This window comes from Cheilinus undulatus, linkage group 6 (genome assembly GCF_018320785.1).
Source record: "Cheilinus undulatus linkage group 6, ASM1832078v1, whole genome shotgun sequence".
In the NCBI taxonomy this organism is placed as follows: domain Eukaryota; kingdom Metazoa; phylum Chordata; class Actinopteri; order Labriformes; family Labridae; genus Cheilinus; species Cheilinus undulatus.
The window spans coordinates 4,045,407-4,065,324 of NC_054870.1; the positions used below are offsets into that span (position 1 = coordinate 4,045,407).

Below are 19,918 nucleotides of genomic sequence, written 5' to 3' on the forward strand. Positions count from 1 at the left end.
AGTTCATTCAACATATACACACACACCATCCTGGAGCAGATTTTACCGTTTTATTTTGCATTTTTTGAAGCTTAATTTTATAAACATAGAGATGTTTTATTTGACTGAAATTTGACTTGGAGGTTTATAACACAGTGAGCTGTCATACAACAAACCTAAATACAGTTTTATTTTCACTTCCCTTTAACTGTATGTTTAACATGTCAACTACAGTCCTTTTCTATCAATAAAGGCATAAAATGCCCGCTGGTGTATCTTTTAAAATATTGCATTCTATCCCTCTTAAGTTTTCTGAATTTAATAATCTTCCGTGGGCCAGATGAGAAGTTTTGGGGGAGCTTATGTGGCCCCCAGGCCGCCAGTTGATGAACCCTGACACTGCTGCTCCAGGCCACTAGGTGGCGGTAATTTAGTGAACAGTGACGTAAGCACAGCGAGGAAGAAGGAGGAGGAGGAACCGGAATGTAAACATGTCCTGTTCAAAAGTCCAGAGCCAACACTTCACTGAGGTGAGACTGCACGAGCAGCAGAAGTTTCAGGTTAGTTATCGATACGTTTGTCAGTGTCGGTGATTGATTAAGTAAAAATACAAAGGTTGCCAAGAGTTAGCATAAGACTACTGAAAGGGAAGGTTATTGTGGTGTTTTTTTCTTGTCACGATGAGACTCAGTTAAACTTCATAATGCATCCTGGATTCCGGAAAGCATTTTCACCTCCAGTAAACTCTGACGGTAGTCTGGAGTCCTCTAAGTTCAGACGAGGGTTGCTAAAACCTCATTGGTGTGTTTCCCATAGATATCTACAATAAAGGCTTTATTATAGGTATCTATGGTGTTTCCCTGCATCAGTCGTAGATGTGTGTATTTCAGAGCTGTTTGACGCTCTTTAAATTACAATTTACAAACGCAATTCCAAAACGGTTTGGGCCAACTTACTTTTCCAGCCTTTTGTTAACCCCTCCTTACTTTTCTAAGATTCTTTTCCACCATCAAATTTAAAATGTACTATTTTTAAAATAAAATAGTCAAATAAATGTCCCAGTTTCAACATGTAAAATATTATTTTCTATTGTGAATTAAATATGGGTTTGAGATTAGACAATCATTGCATTCAGTTTTTCTCTATAATTTCACAGCAGCCCAATGTTTGGAATTAGGATTGAACATGTAATGCAAAGAAAACTTTTCAGGCTTTTATCACCGAATTTCTTTATTTGGAAACGTTAACATATGTCATCTGTGGTAGGGTCAAATGTTGCTTGTCCTGTTTTTATCTCATAAGAGGAAGAGGCAAATGTCAGTACAGGAGACAACAAGGACCAAAAAGGTGGGAAATGATCGGGATCATATAAAATGAGGGAGAAAATACTGGGATATTGGAAAAGCTTCCTGCAGCATCCTGACCATAGACGGTAGAAAATAAAGGACGAAGTCTGAGTCATGACACCCATTTGGTTTCTGAGGCTGTCTTATGAAGCCGATCTGCTGCAGTCACTCAAACACTGCTTCAAACTAACTGTCAGTCAACCTAAGACTAAATTACACTACACAGATTTAGCTGGGACTGATGTGGGCCTTAAGCCTCCTAACAAACAACAGCACTTTGGTTTGCAGTCATCTCAGCCATGATTTCTCTACTCCTTTCAGAAACTAAAACAGATTAGTTAAAAAAAAATGTCCCTCTAAACAGCGTGTGCTCATACAGACATGCTCATCCAACCTGATGTCATAGCCTTTATGTTAAACACATTGATTTAAAGGTGCAATGTGTAATATTTAGCCTAGTAGCATTTAACTGAACAAACTTGGTAAAATAAAGCAAAACATTTCTAAGACAATCTATCTAAATAAGTGTTTAGTCATCTAAATTAAAAAAATAGCTATTTTGAAAAAAACAACTCAGAATGAACCTTTAACTCATACATAGGGAGGGTCCCCTCCATGGATGGCACCATCTTGGATTTTTAAATGTTTCCATGGTAACATAGAGTAAAAAAAGGATAGATAAAGTTATTGCATTGTGTTGTATTGTATTCTGGAGATAAGGCTAATGGCGGAGGTCTGCGCTCTCCGAGTGCTTTTCTAGTTTCATAGTGAAAAGTAGTGAAGCAATAGAACACAGCAGAAATGTTTTTAATCTACTGACAGTGTTAAAACATTTATTAAGTCAGGCATTTGTCCACTCTGAAGAATAACACAGCTGTACTGCATTAACAGTGTACAGATTAAATCACAGCTGCCCTCTAAATCTCTTTCTGGTTCTACCTCTCGTCTCATCTTTACTAATAATTTCTCTGAAGCAGTGGACTCTAGGAAGCATGTCTTCAACAGCATACCTTGTAGGGCTGGGCAATTAATCGCAAATGAGATTAAATCGTGATATGGCCAAGTGAAATTTACAATGTAGAGAAGGTGCAATATTTCTTTAACTTGAAATATGTCAGAATACCAGTTTAATGCATTCATTTTTTTTTTTTTTTTTTTTTTGGAGGAGCAGAACTTCCGTGCAGGTAATGCAAACATTCAAGTTTCATTTTTTTTCAGAATGGTGTTTAAAAATCTTCCTTTTGCTTTTTATGCATGTTTTTCTTGATCAAAATGAGAATTACATGAAAACGATAATACCCTTCAATAAAGCAATTGATATCAAATTTGCAATAAAAGCAAAATCAATTGCAATTAGATACATTTTTTCAAATCTCCCTAAACTGTGTTTTGTTTTGTCCTTTATCTCAAGGAGGGAAATAATGCTGGTATTTGCAAGACAGAAAGCTCACACTTGAGTGTTCAGCCAGTGTGTGTGTGTGTGCATATGTGTGTGTCTGTGTTGTCTCCTTGGAGCAAGCACATGCTCTTTCTTCCAGGATGCTGCTGTGCTTATGTTGGCATCACATCATCTGCCAAACTGGTTGTTCACAGACCTTTTATTGAGTTGTCTGCTATAAAATTAACAAGTACTTCTCTGTAACTGCAATGGTGTTAATGACTTTAAATAGAAGCGTGCTACACTACTAGTTAATATTTAAAGAAACAGAATTACTGTAACGCTTTACTTAGTAACACACTATTCCCAACACTGGTGATGAGCAATGTGACAACCATCCTGTGAGACAGCCATCCCCGGTCTCCCCTAATATTGGAATAAGACCTTTAAATACCAAGTGTTTCAGAGATTTGAGGAACAGTGATACTAATATGAAGTTCTGTCTGTTCCAGCATGACTGAGGTGAGCCATCAGCAGTGGGGAGAGGTGTCCGGCCTCCCCAGTGTGGACATCTGGGTCCTCCAGTCCCCCCAGCTGAAGGTGGAGGTTCTAACCCTGGGGGCCATCATTCGATCTGTTTGCAGCAAGGGAAAGGATGGTCAGATTAAAGATGTCGTCCTGGGCTTTGATGACCTGCAAGGTAGGAAGGCAAAGACCTTTTTTTCTTCCCAAATAGAACTTAACATCAGCATAAGGATAAAAACACTATAACTATGTTATTCTCATGAGTAGTAACTCTGTTTACTGGAGCACCTGAACAACTTCACCTGAGGAGACTCGTCTGTTAACATTATCAACATACAGTCATGGACGAAAGTATTGGCACCCATAGAATTTTTCCAGAAAATACACAATTCCTCCCAGAAATTGTTGCAATTACAAATGTTTTTGGTATACACATGTTTGTTTCCTTTATGTGCATTGGAACAACACAAAAAAGCAGAAGAAAAAAGCCAAAATTGACATAATTTTACACAAAACTCAAAAAATGGGCCGGACAAAATTATTTGCACCCTTTTAAAACTGTGAGTAAATCTTTTTTTTTTTTTTTTTTTTCAAGCATGTGATGCTCATTTAAACTCACCTGTGGCAGTAACAGGTGCTGGCAATCTAGAAATTACACCTGAAGCCATTTGGAATGTCTAAAAGTTGACTCAGCCTTTGTGTTGTATGCCTGTGTGTGTCACACCAAGCATGGAGAAGAGAAAGAAGAGCCCAGAATTGTCTGAGGACTGAAGAAGCAAAATTGTGGAAAAATATGAACAATCTCAAGTTTACAAGACCATCTCCAGAGATCTTGAAAGTCCTTTGTCCACTGTGTGTAATATAATCAAGAGGTTTATAACCTATGGAGCTGTGGCTAATCTCCTTGGACGTGGATGGAAGAGAAAAATTGACAAAAGAATGCAACGCAGGATAGTTTGAATGGTGGATAAACATCCTCAGTCAACTTCCACACAAATTCAGGCTGTCCTGCAGACTCAAGGACTCAAAGGGACATAAAAAAGCCAGACTGGAGTTTGCAAAAATGTACCTGAGTAAGCCTCAATCCTTCTGGGAGAACATTTTGTGGACAGATGAGACTAAGGTAGAGCTTTTTGGGAAAGCATGTCACTCTACTGTTTACAGTAAATGGAATGAGGCCTACAAAGAAAAGAACACAGTACCTACAGTCAAACATGGTGGAGGTTCAAGCATGTTTTGGGCTTGTTTTGCTGCCTCTGGCACTGGGTGCCTTGACTGTGTGCAAGGAATCATGAAATCTGGAGACTATCAAGAGATTTTGGGCCACAATGTAGGGCCTAGTGTCAGAAAGCTGAATCTGCATCAGAGGTCATGGGTGTTCCAGCAGGACAATGACCCCAAACATACCTCAAAAAGCACCAAGAAATGGTTGGAGACAAAGCTGGAGAGTTCTGAAGTGGCCAGCAATGAGTCTGGATCTAAATCCCATTGAACACCTATGGAGAGATCTTAAAACTGCTGTTGCAAGAAGGCACCCTTCAAATCTGAGAGACCTGGAGCAGTTTGCAAAAGAAGAGTGGTCCAGAATTCCAGTTGAAAGGTGCAAGAAGCTTGTTGATGGTTATAGGAAGCCATTGGTTTCAGTTAATTTTTCTTACGGGTCTGCAACAAAATATTAAGTTGAGGGTTGACGGTCAATTTTGGCTTTTTTCTTCTGTTTTTGTGTTGTTCCAGTGCACATAAAGAAAATAAACCAAAAATACCAAAAACATTTGTAATTGCAACAATTTCTGTGAAAATGGTGTATTTTCTGAGAAAAAAACCAGGGGCACCAATACTTTCGTCCATGACTGTAGCATCTTTACTGGTGATTTGTTCTTCTTCATCAACAAACAAATGCAAAACTTAAAATCAAAATGACCACTGTGGCACAGGGAGTGAGGATCAAATATGTCCTAGCAAAAATAAAGTTTCCATTCCGTCTGTTCAGCAGCTCTTTACACAAACAAACTGGATTTCTCATGTTTCTCTTGTGATGGGCTCCTGGCTTCATTAAAAACACATTCACCTCCCCCGATGCCCCCTCCTATTTTACCTGCCCGTCTATATGCCTTTAACCTGATGCCAGAACTGCCAGTTCTGTCAAAATAAAAGTATTAACTAGCACTCATATGATCCTGATAAAAAAACTAGTATACTTGGTGTATTTGGCTGGTATAGTAAAGGCTTTTAAAGTATTTCCTTCCTCTTTTTTTTTTTCATTTTTCAAGTTTAAGTTTCCAGTTTGGTCTTTTTATTGGTTTTAATGTTAAGTTGTTAAATGATTTAATGAATTAAAACTTTATCAAGAATTTCAACTCACTGTTTATGCCAGAGAGAGATAAAGGATGACAACCGTGAGATGAAGTGAGAGGGCTTCATTCAAAATGTTAAGGGCTCCTCTACGTTGTGGGCTATGTTATTTTTGTAGTGGTGCTCAGAATGGTCTAAAATTGTCCGTGAATAAGGGATACACCAAAAGGAATATGTAGGGGCATGTTGGTAATTTATTGAATGTACCAGGATAACAGTTGCTGCTGTGTTGTGTTGTCAGGTTACCTGTCAGATACCCGGTACCAAGGAGCTGTTGTAGGCCGAGTGGCGAACCGGATCGCACAGGGTCGCTTTGTAGTGGAGGGAAAAGAGTACAAACTTGATATCAACAATGGACCTAACGCTCTGCATGGAGGGCTGCGGGGCTTTAATAAGGTAAGACTGAGAGGAGTTAATTTCTGATCAACTAGAGCAGGGATTCCCAAACTTGTCTGCCTGTGACCCCCCCAAAATACAGCGTCACAGATCCGGGACTCTCATCTTCTCTTGAGGGGGATAAAACCCACAATATTAGACAAAGCATCAAGTACAAAATTTGCATTTTAGGTCTTTTTTTAAATTTTACTTGCATTTAAGCACGGATATTCATCAATAACTATGTTTTGATTTAATTTGAACTTATTTTTACAATTCTTTTTAAAGTAATAGATAAAATTTATGATTTTAATCCATATAAAATCTTACTATTTCATGGAAAGCATCCCAGGACCCCCCTTCACTGTAACATTTGTGATGCAATCACAAATGTTGTAGCTGAAACAAATGTAAAAGAGACTTTAAGTAATTTTTTTTGGTCTGCAGTCTTCTTATTAAACCAAAGAGCTTAAGTATTCACCTGGTTAGATACTCATTGATTTGAGTGAGCTGCTTCACCGACTACCTCACATGCATGAACACACAGTGAAAACATAAAAATACTGTACAGAATAAAAGGACACAGACTTCACACCAGGTTTACACCTGTGTGTGTTTTTGCCATGCATCTTGCTGTGTGGGTTTGTGTCAGATGTCCAGTGGCTTCAGTTTGTTGATTTAACTAAGATGAAGCTGTCTAAAGCAAAACTTCTGCTGCGTGTCTGCAGGACACCAAGAGGTGGAAAAAAATGTTTGAATCATGGTTACACCAATTTCTGGCATTTTCAGTGTTCCCTCCTCCCCTCGTCAGCCCTCTTGATTTTCCCTTCGCTTTGACTTTGTTGATTAAATGTTTAACCTGGGTGATCCCACAGTCCAAAGTCATGCACGTTAACTAGATTGGCCCCCTTGAATTTCAAGAACAAGCGGGGAGAGCTAACGGAACAAGAAGTTGTTAATCCCCTGTAACAAGGAATGCACTTATGCATCGGTTTAATAATACCAGCTAATATTAGCTCTGTTGACAAACATCAGCCATCTGCAAACAGATATCAGTAGCCAATGTTAACTCTCTTGTCGAATCAATTAAACACTGCCATCTGATACACCTAACTACTGATTTAAAAATTAGCTGTTAGACAGACTTGAATCTGTTTTCATGGTCAAATTCAAGAGAAAATGTTGGTGCAGTAGGAGTGTTGCACCAATAGGAGACATGAAAAACCATTGGCCATCATCTAAACTGTATCTGCCGTAATTTTCTCAATATTTGCATCTCTAACTATAACGCTGAATTCATTCTCTTTAGGCAGTCTGGCTTGCTACAGAAATTGACGGAGGTGTACAGCTGAGTCACACAAGTCCAGATGGAGATCAGGGTTATCCTGGTGAGGTTCAAGTCTCCGTCTCCTACACCTTACAGGTAAACAAATCTGCTTTATTACTTCACAGCTCTGCAGCTGATCATCGCCAAAGCAACAAAACATCGTCAAGATCCTCTGGAACCCACACAACTCAGAATCAGAATCAAGTTCTATAGTAGATTTTAACGTACAAGGAATATGACCTGGTGTTTGGTGCAGAAACATAAAACATAGAGGAGGAATAAAAATATAAATAGGCCAATAAAGATATTGAGTGGATAGACATTTGAATATATTGATTTATGATAAAACAGAAAAAATATACTAACAGAATAAACATCACAAATTTGTGTCCAAAGAAGGAGTAATACAGATGGAGTCTAATGCACACAGTGTGCTGTTGTAAACAGAAGAGAAAAGTCTGCTGTGTGCTAATATGATGCACAAAGTCTTGTCTGCTGGCCCTAAGGTTCAGTGAGAGTCTGTTATGTGGGGGGAGTGGGGAGGGCCGGAGTACTGTTCACAAGGCTGATAGCAGGGGGGAAGAAACCTGTGGTGGGATGTTTTGGTCCTGCAGCCTCCTGTCAGAGGGGAATGCCCTAGAAAAGTCAGTTTCTGGGGTTAGAGGGATCAGCTGCAACTTTATTGGCATGCCTCAGAATCAGTGGAGAGATGGTAAGCTGCAGCCAATCACCCTCTCTGCTGAACAGATGATAAATGCAGCCTATTCTTGTCCTTCTCTGCAGCATACCAGACTATGATGGAGGAAGTGAGGATGGCGATGTAGAAGTGCACCATCGTTTTCTTTGTTAGGTTTAATTTCTTCAGCTGCTGCAGGAAGTACATCTTCTGCTGCGCTTTCTTGACGAGGGAGCTGACTTTTATCTCCTGCTTGAGGTCCTGGTGATGAGGGCCCCCAGGAGGTGAAAAGAGTCCACAGTGGAAATTTAGGGGCACAGGGGGTAATGGGGCACATGAGTGTGGGCGGCAGTGTCCTTCCTGCAATCTACATCCATTTCTGCAACCATTTCAAGTGTCTGTAGAGCGTTAAGAGCATTAAGTTTTTCTGTCTGCACCAGGTAAACAGATGGTCCAACTCTCACCTGTAGAGATGAGTCTGATTAGGGTTGTGTCATCTGCAAACTCATGGATCTTGATAGACTGGTGACTGGAGATGCAGCTGTTGGTGTACAGGGAGAAGGGCAGAGGAGAAAGAACACAGCCTTGGGGGAGCCCATCATTCCATCCATCCATGCATGCCAGGTTGCAGTGGTAGCTGGCTAAGCAAGATATCCTCGGTCTTTCCCGAGGCCTCCTCCTAGCCGGATATCCCTGGAGGCGCCAAGGAGGTCTCCTAATCAGATGCCTGACCCACCTCAACTGGCTCCATTCAGTGCAAAAGAACAGCGGCTCTAATCCTTGTTCCTTTTAGACGTCTGAGCTCCTCACCCTACCTCTAAGGCTGAGCCCAGCCACCCTCTGGAGAAAACTCATTTCAGCGCCTTGTATCTGTGATCTCATCCTTTCACTCATGACCGTAGGTGAGGGTTGGGAGGGTAAATGGAGAACTTTGCCTTCTGGCTCAGCTCCCTCTTCACCACAACGGTCTGGCACAACATCTGCAGTACTTCTGACACTGCACCAATCTGCTTGTCAATCTCATGCTCCCTTTTACCCTCACTCATGAACGAGACCCCAAGATACTTGACCCCCTTCTCTTGGGACAGACTAACTCCCCACCTGGAGGGAGCATTCCATGTTTTCCAACAGTGAACCATGGCTTCAGATATGGAGGTGCTGACACTCTCCCAACTGCTTCCCACGCAGCAATCTGTCCCAATGCCTGCTGCTGGTCCCCAGCTGGGGAAGCGTGCACCCGAAGACTATTACTGTTTTTGCAAGATTCTTGCCAAAAAGTTGCACTTATAAGCACCTTGATTTTCCTCTTCAAAAATAGATAATCATTTAAAATCAAAGAAAGCAATGAGCTGTTGTTGCACCCTATCGTTTTTTTTTTTTGTATATTCGTTTTTATATTTATTCTACTTTTTCAGTCATCTGTCTTTTTTACATGTAAATGTGTGGCAGCTCTCTAAGAAATTACCTCCATGTCTAGGGGGGAACACTGACGGCTGAGTACCAAGCTCGATCTACCAAGACCACCCCTATCAACCTCACCAACCACGCCTACTTTAACCTGGCTGGACAGGTAAGGTGATATGATCAGCTGTTTGATTAACAAATGCTTCAGTGTTGTATATGTTTTAGAAAGCTGGAGCTAAGATAACAGGAAAAATAACTACAGGAGGGTCCAGTCTTGAATCATACAACAGATACACAATGAAAAAAAAAGGTGAAACAAAACATTGAGACTCTAATGAAAAGTGAAAAGCTTTCATTGCATTGGCAGTTTCATCGTGGAGCTGTTTAAAACAAAAACATCAGCGGGGTAGCAAACCACATGTAGAGGTGCCGAGAGTCTTCTTCAGGGTGTGGCCCTCAGCACATGATCAGCTTCTTCAACCCGTTTCAGACTGGGAGCGTGACACGCTCATCTCGACCGCGACGCGCCTGGATATTTAGTTTGATTGCATGTTAACAAGTCAGGACTTTCAGACTGCCTGCATGTGTGCATCTGATACGCACCGCTCAGGTGTGGAGAGTTTAGAGATTTGAAGTCTTGCCTATTTTTCCACGTGCAGCTGTGGACCATATTAGACAGGAAAATGATAAATGGAAAGCAATATTCACATTCTTTTCGCACATATGCACATAGAATATGTTTACCTTGTGTTTCTTAATAACCCTGAAGAAGGCTATAGCGTAAATGCGTCTATTTGATAAAGCTGTTCTCTAAAGATCTACTATTAGTGAGACTTTTTGTCTCCACACTACTAGAATATACCACAGGAACGTCAAACACAGTAAGTGCTTTCCTGGTTTGTGCTTTTCAAATTAAAAACCCGGTCTAGCATTTCTGTAGAGAAACTCCTTTCACTTGTACAGAATGCTTTTGTTTTGAATAGTTCCCAACACACTTCCTCTATACACTGAATCAAGATAACCTGACATGCCAGATGGATGTGTGTCACACATCCATCTGGAAAACCACTGATAGGCAGTGTTTGGGAAAGGGCTGAGTCTTTGAAAAAAAAAATCGGAGGGTGATTGGATGAACGTTCTGTCTCTCACATCTTTATGGGCCAATCAGAGCAACAAAACACGTGATGTAGCCGTGACTGAGGTGCGCTTGCACAATTACCGAGGAATAAACAGAACAGCATAAAGTGAACCATGGCAACTGGAGACAAGTCAGTACATGACTTTTGTCATTTTTTAATAGAAAACAATTCACTGCTGTTCTTTGTTCTTCTTTAACAAGGAAATATTGTCCAGTCCTGGTGAAACTGGCACTTAAGCAGCATCCATGTTAATGTCTTCCGTCATAACTGCACCGGCCTCTTGTTGCTGCTTGCTTACTTCACAACCCGAAAGTACTGCCCCTCGTCGCTGATTGGTTCTGTCACTTTCTAACCGGGCCCAAACAGTTCAGATGGGAGCTTTGCAAGATGGATTCGCCAGTGAGAAACACTGGGTATATCTATCTGCTTTGCAAGGTTAGAATCAGGTAGCTTGTAGGGGGGTTTATTCAGGTAAAACTTGTGAGGAAGCACAGGGCTTTGACAGCAGGGAGATGCAGCTGACACGCAGCAAACTCGCACCCTGTGTGAAAGCCGCACCGGCAGGAGCCGGAGCAGATACCACGGCACACGCAAGCAGCAAAACACGCTCCCAGTCTGAAACAGGCTTTTAAGAAATACCAGGTAATTAAAGAGCACCCGTGCAAGAGATGCACAGCAGTATCGGCCAATATTGACATTCAAAACAGAAAAATCAAGTCGGCGTACCAGAAGCTGCTCTGAATCTTGTTTATTATTATCACCATAAATGTGGCGTTTCGGGCCCTAGCCCTTCATCAGACATGAGCAGATACGGGGATACACCTCTATATATGCAAGGCTTGAATCACCTGACACTGACATGTGACACAATTCTGCCAACGCAAGAACAATGCATACAAAAAATATATCGGCTAAGCACCTAGCTTTTAACCCTTTGGGATGTGCATGCTTTTGAACAATTTTTTCAATACATATGCAACCAATACTGATGTTTACATCTGTTTGTCTCTGTGTTTTTAAACGATTGGCCTATTTCACCAACTTCTTATGCTTTTTTCTGAAATGTTCTTCATAAAGTTCCTCAGAAGAACCTGCACTGGATTAATAAGTCAGAGAATAACTGCCTCAGTCCAAAGAGTGTTCCGAACTTTAAAAAGTTTTTTTCTAAAAGCAGATCAAAAAAGATTTAAAGTTGACTCTTGATGTATGAGGTATTCAAGTGTGTCTCTGTGTGTGTGTTCAAACACGTGCAGGGAGCTGTTGATATCTATGACCATCAGGTGTCCATAGATGCTCAGTCCTACCTTCCTGTGGATGACACAACGATCCCCACAGGTAAAAGATCAGCATCCTGATGTTTGAAGCTTGGTTATGTGAAGTAGAGCTTACTATTTGGAATAATGCAATAACTTTGTACTGTAGCAGCAAAATTGTACGCTGAATTTTGAAAGAGGTCTTCTAAGTGTCCAACTGGAGACCCTGGGTTAGACCCAGGACTCGCTGGATGGATTTTATATCTCATCTGGCCTGGGAACGCCTCAGAATCCCCCAGGAAGAGCTGGAAAATGTTGCTGGGAGAGAGATGTCTGAGTGGACACAGATAAGCTGAAGAAAATGGATGGTTGGATGGAGAAACATTATACAGAATCAAGTTAAAGAATAACAGTGGAGTTCTTCAATTAGAACTTTGAACTCTGACAGGGACAGTCAGCTGGTTGTTCTGTATATTGAACAATAAAAACTTGGACACATTTTACAGCTCTGTATGCTTCCTTTGTAATATTTACAATATTTAAAATGCCAGATCAATATTACGGATGCTATTCCAAAATATTTCATGCACAGTATTAGAATACAGCAGTCAGAGCGATGATAACCATAAATAATTAACCCTTTTTATCCATAGGAGAGATCCGGGGGGTGGAGGGCACGCCTTTTGACCTCAGAAAGCCTGTTCTGATTGGCCCTCGGCTGAAGGAAGTTCCAGGCCCAGGGTTTGACCACAACTTCTGTCTGTTATCACCCAGAGACGCCTGGACAGAGCGACATGCTGCAAGGTTGGCACCAAAAACTTTTAACACACATTGAAATAGTATCACCAAACATTATCATACTCTGTCTTTATTATATTTTTTTATTTCTGCCTCTCAGAGTGTGCCACCCAGCCAGTGGGCGTGTCCTAGAGGTTTCTACCAACCAACCAGGGGTCCAGTTCTACACTGCCAACTATCTGGACGGCTCCATGGTAGGAAAAGGTGGATCTCGGTATGGGAAGCACAGCTCCTTCTGTCTTGAGGCTCAGAACTGGCCTGATGCTGTTAACCAGGTATGGTAATAATCAGTAGAAAGTCACTGATAAGGTCTGTCTTTTAATTGACCAATCATAGGGCACAGCACGATTCAGCATCATTTCACACACAACACTAGGAGCTCAGTCTGTAAGGACCGGAGGGTCACCAGTTCAAGTCCTGGTTGGACCAAGTCTGGAAACTGATCTGGTGCAAGTTGACTTCATGAGTAGACTATAGGGATGTACGGTATCAAAATATCATGGTAACAAGTCCACAGTACTGTGTTTTTCGCAGTATTAAGAAAACAGAAAAACAAATGAAGACTTAGGGAAAAAAAGCGACGTCTGCATTTATTAAACAACAGTTGCACTTTAAATATTACAATATGGCAAAAATAAAAATATAAATACTTTGAAACCAGTGTTTACTAACCTTCTTAAACCTTCGTCCACTGAAAATAGAAGTAGGTCTTAGCAGACATATTCACCAATGTACAATCTGTGGAGCCCTGGTGCTGTTATGGGGAAGTGGGATTGTGAACGCCTCCTTAAGAGTCTTCTGGCGTGACTGGATTCTGCTCCTCGATTCTTTGCACATCTTTACGGGTTAGCTCCTGATGTCACTCGTATGGGCTTTATGCATGACGGGGTGTGATGTTTTTCAGGTGAAAAAGTAGGCGGCCCGACCAAAAATACATGCTAAGCCAAAAAGGTACCTACTGTCATCATAAAACCGTCCTATACTTCGTTTATTTGTCCGTTTTTTAGTTTGTTTGTTTTTTATTGTCATTTGCGGTTACTCTTTATCATAATGGCATCCAAACGTGATAAAATTACATTTCAAAGACGGGTTAAAGCACTGCTGGACATCATTGCTCTGTGCTGCAATGTACTAACCCTGTAAAGCAGACGGATATGCCCATTTCCATGTTTCTCACTGGCAAATCCATCTAGCAAAGCTCCCGTCTGAACTGTTTGGGCCTGTTTAGAAAGTGACAGGACCAATCAGTGGCAGAGTCGTGACGTAAGCAAGTAGCAACAAGTTCCATTCCCTTATGGTGTAAGACATTAGCGTGGATGCTGCTAAAGTGTCAGTTTATGAGAACTTGATGACATTTCTTTGCTAAATGAAGAACAAAGAACAGCAGTGAGTTGTTTTCTTTCAAAAATGACAAAAGTCGTGTACTGACATGTCTATGTCGCCATGGTTCGCCTAATTCCTCAGTAGCTGCGCACACGCAGCTCGGTCGCAACTATGTCACGTGTTTTGTTGCTCTGATTGGCCCTTAAAGATGTGACAGATAGAACATTCATCCAATCACACTCCAAGTTTTTTCAAGTCCTCTGCCCTTTCCCAAACACTCAGTATTGTAGGTTTTCTGGATGGATGTGTGAAAAAAATCCATCTGGCGTGTCAGGTTAGCAATGTACATCTTCAGCTAAATTGAATTCTGTTCTCAGTTAACTCCTGCAAACCGCAGGTAAACTACAACGAATCTGCCGTCATACAACGTTGTCTTTTGTGTTCAATCTTCTGACCCGAAGTTTGTGTGCGGCCTAATGTCAAAATGCAGAAGTGATGCATGCATAGAGTCTATTCCTTTTGGGTCTGTCTCCACGGTCTGTCTGCATGTTTTTGTTTGTCTGTCATCTTTTCTCCTTTCTCGACACAGGGAAACCAAAAATGCTTCTGCATGTCAGATTTAAAATTCTCTGGAGCCTCCATAATCTCTGAGTCTAGAACATATGAAAGTATAACTTCTTGTATTAAAACACAGGGGAAAAAATAACTTTTTCACGATATTCTGATTTTGTAGGTGCACCTTTGCAAAACAGATAACTTTATTCAAGTTGAAGGATTAAAAGCTTTTTCTAACCTTTTTCTACAGCCCATCTGTTTTCACTGCTATCTGTCTGTACTGATGTCTGTCCTGCTTGTTTGCTCGTCTGTAGGCCTCATTTCCTGATTGTCTCCTGCGTCCTGGTGAGGTCTACCGACACATCACCCGTTACACTTTCACCACTGCCTGACTGGAGCTCTCAACATCAGCAAAGGAGAAATCTTGGTGCTTTTAAATGGAAAATCAAGTGCATCATGTATTTTACTAAAATGTTTGCCATAATCATTGACCAATCAGTACAGCAGGAGTGCCTGGTAGTGTTGGTTTTTTTCCTGGCTGTGTGCCTCTTTTATTTGAGTATGATGATGATTATTAGGGCTTAGGTTGATTAGAAAATCTTGGTTAAATCACTGTGTTGTGTGTCCTTGTGCAATTTTAAAATCAGGTGCAATATTTCACTGACCTCAAATGTGTGTCAAAATACCATTTTAATAAGAAATTAGCAGGAGTTATGCTCTACACATGCAAACATTTAAGTGTCATTCTTTGTAGAATAGTTTACGGCTTTTGAAAATCCAGTTTCCTTGTTTTTGTCTGTTTTTCTTACTCAAAATGAGAATAATATAAAATGATCATTCCCTTTATACAATTCATCTCCAATCTACAATATGTGTCAAAATAATTGTAATTAGGTATTTTTCATAATGAAGAATGATTTATTGCTTGTGTTGGTTTAAAATTATAAAAGATAAGAAACTTGTTTGACTGATCCTGTGGTGCCGTCCTTAACGCTTCCTTCCATGCTCTTTAACCTCAAACTTTGTGGGATGAGTACAAAAAACAGGCAATACTTGTGCAATACTCAGGAGCTGGTTCTGACCCAGAATAGCATCTCAGCACATCGAACTGTCTACCCCACATCTGTCAGAGTACCACATTCAGTTTACTGTGCCCTCACCAGAACTCCCTCTGGCTCTGCCACAATAGGCTCCTATCACCAAAACATCTGGCTTCTTACACCGACCCAGCTCTCTAATGAGGTCCTGGCTTCTGTGCCTCCTCAGAGGAATTCTACCAAACCTTCTGCAAGTGAGATGCTGTTCTTCACTAACGTGAACAAACTCTGCCCTCTAGTGTCCAAACCTTGTCATAACACCCTCCCTCCAGTCCCTGGCTCTCTGAAATCATCAGAGGGTTAAGGGGCAGGGATCAGGGCAGGGGAGAGAGATGGACATGAATCCAAACAGTTCACTGAAATTAGAAACTATAAGCGACTTCTACTCAAGTTTAAAAACAGCTAAAACCACTCTTAAGTAAGATTTGTGATGCCATAGATGCACGGTAAGCAGATGCACTGAGTTGTCTGTGAGTTTTTAAAGTAAAATGAGACGTTAAGGAGCAGTGAACTCATTTTACATCATTGTGGCTGCAGGGAGATGCTGGATTAACCAAGGTGTGTTCAAAGGGATAATAATCTTCTAATTTTGACTTTATATCTTAGAATTAGGACAAACTGTCCTAATTTTGACTTTTTTCCATAACATGACTAACTTGCTCATAATTTCGAAGATATTTTTAAAGTAATTACCTTTTTTTTTTCTTTACTTTATGAGGCAGGAATTGGACGTCCATAGATTTCCCTCCACTGCCTTTCTATTACACCTCAAATCAAATTCCAAACCTCTCTGCTTACAATAGAGCGACAGAAATGGTTGCTCATCCAGGTTTATACCCACTCCAGCCCGTCTCTCACCTGGCTCTTCCTTCACAACAAGGACCAGAGAAATGAGCTGCACCAGGGTTGGGCAACTGGTTGTCCGAGGGCCACATATGCGGCCCTTTGTTTTTATTTTTGATGTATTTTTAAATTTGTTTTGAGTAAACTTTATTTTCAGTTTTTTATTCAATATATATATTTTTAATCTTCTGACTTCTTTCTTTTGTTTTTATTTCATTGTCTTGGTTGTTATTTTTTAAACTTTATTTTCTTAATTACTTTTTTATTCGTGTATAATTTCTTTGTATTTGTGTTCAGTACTATTAATATTTCTAGTTTTTTTTATTTCACTGAAATTAGAATTTTTTTCATAAAATTCTCAGGTTTATTTATTTTTATTTCTGTTTTATTCAATTCAAAAAATGTGTCACCGAAAAAAGTACAACCCAAGTATAATGTTTATTGTATTGAAAAAGCAGCTTGAAATGGAAATTTTATTCTGTGTGTATCTCATTGATTAAACTATTTCTATTTTCACTTGAGTTAAAAAAAATATAAATGTTGCCATGATAAATTATGAGGAAAGTACCAAATTCTTCCTATAATTTAGCTATTTGTTATCACATGGATTAAAATGAGAATATCCAACAGTCTGTAATATTCGGCCTTTGGCATTGACAATGAAACTAATACGGCCCTCTTGGTAACCAAAGCTGCCCATCCATGAGATAGACTCTTATCGTCTCTAGTCCCCTGGTGGAAGAATAAATTCCCAAACTCAATTTTTATCTGCATACTTCTTACTGTATTTAAAAAATACCATTAGATTTTCTGTGTAGCTTATTAATGGTGAAATAGTCCTTTAACCATAAACAGGCCAATTTTAGCTATATTGAACCTGATCATTCGCAGATCGCTTTGTGTAGAAGCTTCAGTTTTTTTTTTAAACTAAACAATAAAAAGAAAAATGAAGAAGGATTTAGCCCATCTTTTTTCCCTGTTATTTGTTTCAGTTGTTTTTAAGCATCAGAGAGTCCCTGTTCCCTGATTGGTTGTCGCATATCTGCCTTATCTATGGAATAAAAGAACCAGAGAGCTGTCGAGCTGTGCTCATTCTTTATGTAACGCCATCCACATGCCTCTTCAAAATCTCTACATAGGTTTAGTTATTCCTAGAACGTTAGGTGAGGAGGCAAGTTTGGGTGAAAGGGCATCCTACTACTCTGCCAAGAGACATGTGTTGCCACGGCAACCTCTCATCTGCACTCAGAGAGGCTTTACAAAATCTAAGATTTCATAGAACGCAGTAGAAGTCGTGTGCTTTATTGGCCAAGAGCTGCAGAAAAGAGCAGAAAACAAGGCGCTGTGAGAAACTTGCTGTGCAGCTTTCTCACATTTTTGTTGAATTGTGAGACAGAATTTATTTACAGCAGCATGAAGCAGCAGCTGAATTTCACACACTGAACAGTTTCACAGACCCAGACAAAGAGACAAACAGGGATGTGGTGCAGGGTTCATGCATATGCCCACGTACTGCTCAGCCTTCATGGAGCAAAGGTACGTAGTCTCCTCTGAGTCACATCATTCACTAGAGTCCTGCCAGGACTCTAAAGGCATGACCTGCCCTACCCTGCCTACATGGCTAGTATTGTTGTTGTCTTCACTGATTGGGTAGGAATGTCAGGTTCAGCCAATGAAGGGCAGAGCAGGGTGGGTCATACTTTACCTTTGCCATCTCACTCTCAGCCTCGAGTCTGTTCACCTGCACTTTAGAGACAATGTGTTAATAGCAGACTCATTTTAAGGTGAACTAAATCTGCAAGAGCAGTCTGGGGGTGGAAAAATTAAAGTGCTCGTATGTCTGCAGGCAGCATGCATGAACAGCATGTAGCTCAGTTCCTACTGTTAAATCTCCAAACATCAGGTGTTTTATGTACAACGTGAAGACATAGAAGTGCTGTAGACGGCCTGACATGAATCCTAACAGCCTGTAGTGCCCCATCTATCCATGATTGTCTAATGTCTCACTGCTTCCTAGAGAGAGACAGATCAGTTAAAGCCGTCCACATCACTCTAAATGAGGCACTGAATGTATTTTTGGCACCAGTCTTATGAAGCTCATTAGCATCCTCAGTTTCACAACATAACTGATTTTTATTCAAACTTATTTCTCCCTGCCCTAAACCAGTGGTTCTCAACATAGGGGTAGGAACCCCTGTAGAGGTCATGAGACACTAAGAGGGGGTCGCCAGATGCCTTAAAAAACCAAAATAATTTCTTATCTATATCTTAACTCATTTTTATGAAAATGCATGCATTTAATCAGTCAAATGCAAAAAATAAATACCTGGTCATTTGATGAGATTTATGCTGAAATAAAAAAAAAAAGTCTGTAAAAACTGATTCTGCACACAGGCCTGCCTATAGATTTAGCTAGGAGCCTGAAAAACCCACAGAACAGGCTCTCCCTAGTTGTGATTTATTGATGATATCTGCACATGAAGGTTTACCAGTAGCATTCATTTCTTTTCCCACATTCCTGACTTCTTATCTAAATATTTTTACTCCTTACTTTTTCAGATTTCATGACTTAACAAGGATATCTTAAATCATCAAGGATAGTTTCACATTTTATACTTGAGGAAATCTGCAGACCTCAGACTGACGGGCCAGTTAGAACAGAAATATGAGATCATCTTGAAGGCCAGATTTGGCCCCTGGGCTTTACGCAAATTTGGTCACATTTTAATCTATTTTCATCACTTTTTCCACCAATTTTTCCTAATTTTGACACCTTTTTGCTACTTTAAACCCATTTCTGCCACTTTTGATCCCATTTCACCTCCTTTTTTTTTGCCCGTCTTCCACTTATAAGCCTGTTTTTGCCACTTCTAAACCACATCTTGTCACTTTCCATCCCCCTTTTTCACCACTTTTATGCCCATTTACACCAAGTTTCACCATTTTTATGCCCATTTTGCCAGTTTAACCCATTCCTCATTTTAACAAGGCTACGACTGTGGTTCTCAACTGGTGGGTCGGGACCCAAAGTGAGTCACAAAGCTCTTTCAAATGGTTTGCCAATGTGTAGAAGTTGAAGTATCATCTCAAGATTTTTACTCAAGTAAAAGTATAGAGGTACTGGTTTCAAAACTTCTTAAAGTATAAAAGTAAATAAGGTCAGCACTTAAAGCACATGGGGTGCCACTTGGGGCTAGGCCTCCCACACATCCTCTGATAGACTGGATAAACTCTCTTCCCTCCAGTGGCTTTGTATCAAAAGTCTACTACAAGTTATCTGGACAACGAGAAGCTCTATTGATGCTCAGAGCATGGCAGAGAGACTTTGAGGCTGCCGGGGGGGGGGGGCGGTATGCTTATAAAAGTTGTATGGATATCAACAGATGTTGCATCCGCAATGGTTCAATAAAAAAGTTGTTCACAAAAAAAAAAGTATAAAAGTAAAAGAAATGTAAAGTGGAAAAAAATGCCATTAAGGACTAAAGCTTAGGCCACGCCACAGGGGCTAACTCCATTCTACCATTCCCTACCATCTAGCATTCAAATCC

General features: G+C 40.3%; 1 protein-coding gene across 3 annotated transcripts; it reads left to right on the top strand.

Moving 5' to 3' along the window:
- Positions 1-444: 444 nt before the first annotated feature.
- Positions 445-17,327, top strand: galm (galactose mutarotase). 3 transcript variants are annotated; one of them, XM_041790305.1, is made up of 10 exons: positions 521-539; positions 2,497-2,509; positions 3,216-3,403; positions 5,822-5,976; positions 7,265-7,378; positions 9,436-9,528; positions 11,755-11,836; positions 12,408-12,558; positions 12,653-12,827; positions 14,745-17,327. In XM_041790305.1, exons 3-10 carry the CDS (start codon positions 3,217-3,219, stop codon positions 14,820-14,822), a joined length of 1,035 nt encoding a protein of 344 aa, XP_041646239.1. In that variant the 5' UTR covers positions 521-539; positions 2,497-2,509; position 3,216; the 3' UTR covers positions 14,823-17,327. The 3 variants fall into 3 exon arrangements, with proteins under 3 accessions (XP_041646240.1, XP_041646241.1, XP_041646239.1); XM_041790306.1 differs by lacking the exon at positions 2,497-2,509 and having other exon boundaries at positions 445-539; XM_041790307.1 differs by lacking the exons at positions 521-539; positions 2,497-2,509 and adding an exon at positions 452-509.
- Positions 17,328-19,918: the final 2,591 nt, after the last annotated feature.

Coding starts and splice junctions, on each gene's coding strand:
- galm (XM_041790306.1), top strand. CDS start 3,217: ATGACTGAGGTGAGCCATCAGCAGTGGGGAGAGGTGTCCGGCCTCCCC. Junction 5,977..7,264: donor GGCTGCGGGGCTTTAATAAG/GTAAGACTGAGA, acceptor CATTCTCTTTAG/GCAGTCTGGCTTGCTACAGA. Junction 7,379..9,435: donor CCGTCTCCTACACCTTACAG/GTAAACAAATCT, acceptor CTCCATGTCTAG/GGGGGAACACTGACGGCTGA.